Source organism: Colobus angolensis, unplaced genomic scaffold, assembly GCF_000951035.1.
Source record: "Colobus angolensis palliatus isolate OR3802 unplaced genomic scaffold, Cang.pa_1.0 Scaffold416, whole genome shotgun sequence".
Lineage (NCBI taxonomy): Eukaryota > Metazoa > Chordata > Mammalia > Primates > Cercopithecidae > Colobus > Colobus angolensis.
The window spans coordinates 719,972-723,602 of record NW_012117555.1 but is presented as its reverse complement, the minus strand read 5'-3'; the positions used below and the strand labels follow the sequence as shown (position 1 = coordinate 723,602).

Here is a 3,631-nt window from a genome sequence, read left to right as displayed (position 1 = left end):
GCACTCCAGCCTGGGTGACAGAGCGAGACTCCGTCTCAAAAAAAAAAAAAAAAGAAAAAGAAAAAGAAAAAATCCTGCTGAGCTCAAAGAAATGAGGTGGGAATGTCAAGAAGATCTAGGCCCTCCAGACAACCAGACACCCTCACCAACACTGGTCCTCCCTCTCGGGTGGCACTGCAGCAGCGTCTCTCACCTCCCCTTGGAATGAGGCGTCCAAGCTCGGCCCTGGGCCCCACTGCTGCCCATGTACACGCCCCTGGCCCTACCCACCGGCAGTAGCCCACCAATCTCCACACCCAAACCCCATGTGCACCCCGGCCTCCCCACACACACCGGCCCCACTCACTTTGAGCTTGGACTGTTGCTCCGGCTGCAAAGTCGGCTCCTGCATCTGCACCAGATTCACGGCGTCCTTCGACATGGCCTGCGGGCGCACAGGCACGGAGGGCAGGTATTAGGATACACGAATGACTGGGTAGGCAAGCACACCAGCCAGGGGGCTTTCTGGAATCCACAGCCACACCTGGACCCCAAAGCCCCCAGCCCTGCCTGAAGGGGGGGCCTGCCCCTCCACACCTGTGGGCGTTTCTCGGTAGGTGGAACCAGAGACTTGAGAAAAAATGAGACACAGAGACAAAGTATAGAGAAAGAAAAAGTGGGCCCAGGGGACCGGCGCTCAGCATACAGAGGACCCAACGCCGGCACGGGTCTCTCAGTTCCCTCAGTATTTATTGATCATTATCTTTACCATCCTAGAAAAAGGGAAGTGCAAGATAATAGGATCATCTTGGGAGAAGGTCAGCAGTAAGACATATGCATAAAGATCTCTGTGACATAAGTTTAAGGAAAAGTGCCTTGATATGCATATGCAAACATCTCTATATATCTTTTTAGTGCATAAAGAGCAGCATTGCGCTAGCACATCCCACCTTTCACCCTAAGGCGGTTTTCTCCTTTCTCAGTAAACAGAACACACAATTGGGTTTTACACCGAGATGTTCCATTGCCCAGGGACAGGCAGGAGACAGATGCTTTTCTCTATCTCAACTGCCAAGAGGCCTTCTTTCCTCTTACACTAGTCCTCCTCGGCACAGACCCTTCATAGATGTCGGGCTGGGGGACGATCAGGTCTTTCCCTTCCCACGAGGCCATATTTCAGACTATCATATGGGGAGAAACCTTGGACAATACCTAGCTTTCCTAGGCAGACGTCCCTGCCACCTTTGGCAGTGTACCTGTCCCTGGGCACATTAGCCAGGATGGTCTCGATCTCCTGACCACATGATCCGCCTGTCTCAGCCTCCCAAAGTGCTGGGATTACAGGCTGGAGCCACCTCCCCGGACCTGGTGATGACTTTTCAGAAGCATACTGCCTTGAGGCACTTGTTTAACAAAGCACACCCTGCACAGCCCAAAATCCTTTAAACCTTGAGTCACCACAGCACATGTCTCTTGCAAGGACAAGGTTGGGGGCAAGGTCACAGATTAACAGCATCTCAAATGCAGAACAAAGTGGAGTCTCTTATGTCTACTCCTTTCTAGATAGACACAGTAACAGTCTGATCTTTCTTTTCCCCACACTGCCTCACCATCCTCCTTCCCAGTCAGACCTGGCGTGACGAGGCCCCATCCCCAACACAGAGGCTGGTGCATTTGTGGGGTTTTATCCCCCAGGGACGGTCTTGGAGGGCCACATCAGGAAGGCCATCCCACATGGACGGGAGGAGACTATTTCCCAATTCGACGGAAAGTCAGGCGATGGCTAAAGGGTCCCCTATTTTTTCACGTTACAAACGCTTTTCCTAAGCTTCCAATTGCTATTGTCATTGATCTGCTATCAGGCACGTGCAGGCAAGAACGGGAATCCATAAGAATCGGATACCAGCCAACACGCCCAGGGTGACAAGGGCAAGCGTAGGACAACGTCCCCAGTTACATTTTGTTCCTAGTGGACAACTAACATAGGTCGACGTTTGGGTGTTCTGGGACAGAAGTACGTATTCTCCGAGCTGCTGAGGTCTAAGCACCAGGTCTCAAAATTTTCTGGGATGACGGTTTTCCCATCACAAAATTTTACCATAAACATCTTTGGCCAGGCGTGGTGGCTCACACCCATAATCGCAGCACTTTGGGAGGCCCAGGTGGGCGGATGATGAAGTCAGGAGATGGAGACCATCCTGGCTAACACGGTGAAACCCCATGTCTACTGAAAATACAAAAAATCAGCCGGGCATGGTGGCGGGCGCTTGTAATCCCTGCTACTCGGGAGGCTGAGGCAGGAGGATGGCGGCGTGAACCTGGGAGGCGGAGTTTGCAGTGAGCCAAGATCCAGCCACTGCACTCCAGCCTGGGTGACAGAGTGAGACTCCGTCTCAAAAAAAGAAAAAAAAAAAATCTTCTGTCCGGGCGAGGTGGCCCATTGAGAAAATATGCAGGGCCTCAGGGAGTTAATCATAAAGGGGATTAAAGAATCCATGCCCCGAACCCAGAATCTTGCCCCAATATTTAATATACAGCAAGGAAAAGATAAAGGGCCTTTAACTTTTTTTTTTTTAGACAGATTAAAAGAATGTGGCTGGACAAGGTGGCTCACGCCTGCAATCCCAGCACTTTGGAAGGCCAAGGTGGTCGAATCACGAGGTCAGGAGATCAAGACCATCCTAGCTAAGGGTGAAATCCCATCTCTACTAAAAATACAAAAAAATTAGCCGGGCGCGGTGGTGGGCGCCTGTAGTCCCAGGTACCCTGGAGGCTGAGGCAGGAGAATGGCGTGAACCCGGGAGGCGGCCCTTGCAGTGAGCCGAGATCATGCCACTGCACTCCAGCCTGGGTGACAGAGCAAGACTCCGTCTCAAAGAAAGAGAAAAGAACAGATTAAAAGAATGAGAGAATATGCTAGTTTAGGTGTCAAGGATGCTCTTGGGCAAGGAATTTGTCACTAACAATTGGCCAGGTATTAACCACAAATTACAAAGGAAAGAGAACTAGAAAAATAAGCCTATAGAAGAGATTCTGAGACAGGAAAAAAACATCTTAGAGGAAAGAGAAACACTGACGGGGGAACAGAGAAAGTGAGAGAGAGACAGTGTCAGAGAGAGAGAGAAAAGGAGAGAAGTAGTAAAGGAAAAGCAATCTGCCCCATTCTTTCAAAAGCCAAGAGTAGGCCTGGTGTGGCAGCTCACGCCTGGAATCCCAGCACTTTGGGAGGCCGAGGAGGGTGGATCACGAGGTCAGGAAATCGAGACCATCCTGGCTAACACGGTGAAACCCTGTCTCTACGAAAAATACAAAAAATTAGCCAGGCACGGTGGCGGGTGCCTGTAGTCCCAGCTACTAAGGAGGCTGAAGCAGGAGAATGGCGTGAACCCGGGAGGCGGAGGTTGCAGTGAGCCGAGATTCTTCCACTGCACTCCAGCCTGGGAGACAGAACAAGACTCCATCTCAAAAAAAAAGAAAGAAAGAAAGGAAAGAAAGGAAGGAAAGAAAGGAAGGAAAGAAGGAAAAAGAAGGAAAAAGAAGGAAAGAAGGAAAGAAGGAAAGAAAGAAAGAAAGAAAGAAAGAAAGAAAGAAAGAAAGAAAGAAAGAAAGAAAGAAAGAAAGAAAGAAAGAAAGAAAGAAAGAAAGGAAGAGA

At 50.1% G+C, this 3,631-nt stretch overlaps 1 protein-coding gene across 1 annotated transcript in view; it reads right to left on the bottom strand.

Moving 5' to 3' along the window:
• ATAD3C (ATPase family, AAA domain containing 3C) overlaps positions 1 to 1,922 on the bottom strand; it is a 37,944-nt gene extending 36,022 nt beyond the window's left edge. The window contains exons 1-2 of the mRNA XM_011956403.1: positions 1,796 to 1,922; positions 347 to 424 (exon numbers count right to left, since the gene is read on the bottom strand). Coding sequence (XP_011811793.1) covers positions 347 to 421 — 75 coding nt within the window. The 5' untranslated portion in view covers positions 422 to 424; positions 1,796 to 1,922. The remainder of the gene's footprint in view (positions 1 to 346; positions 425 to 1,795) is intronic.
• Between the last annotated feature and the right edge of the window lie 1,709 nt (positions 1,923 to 3,631).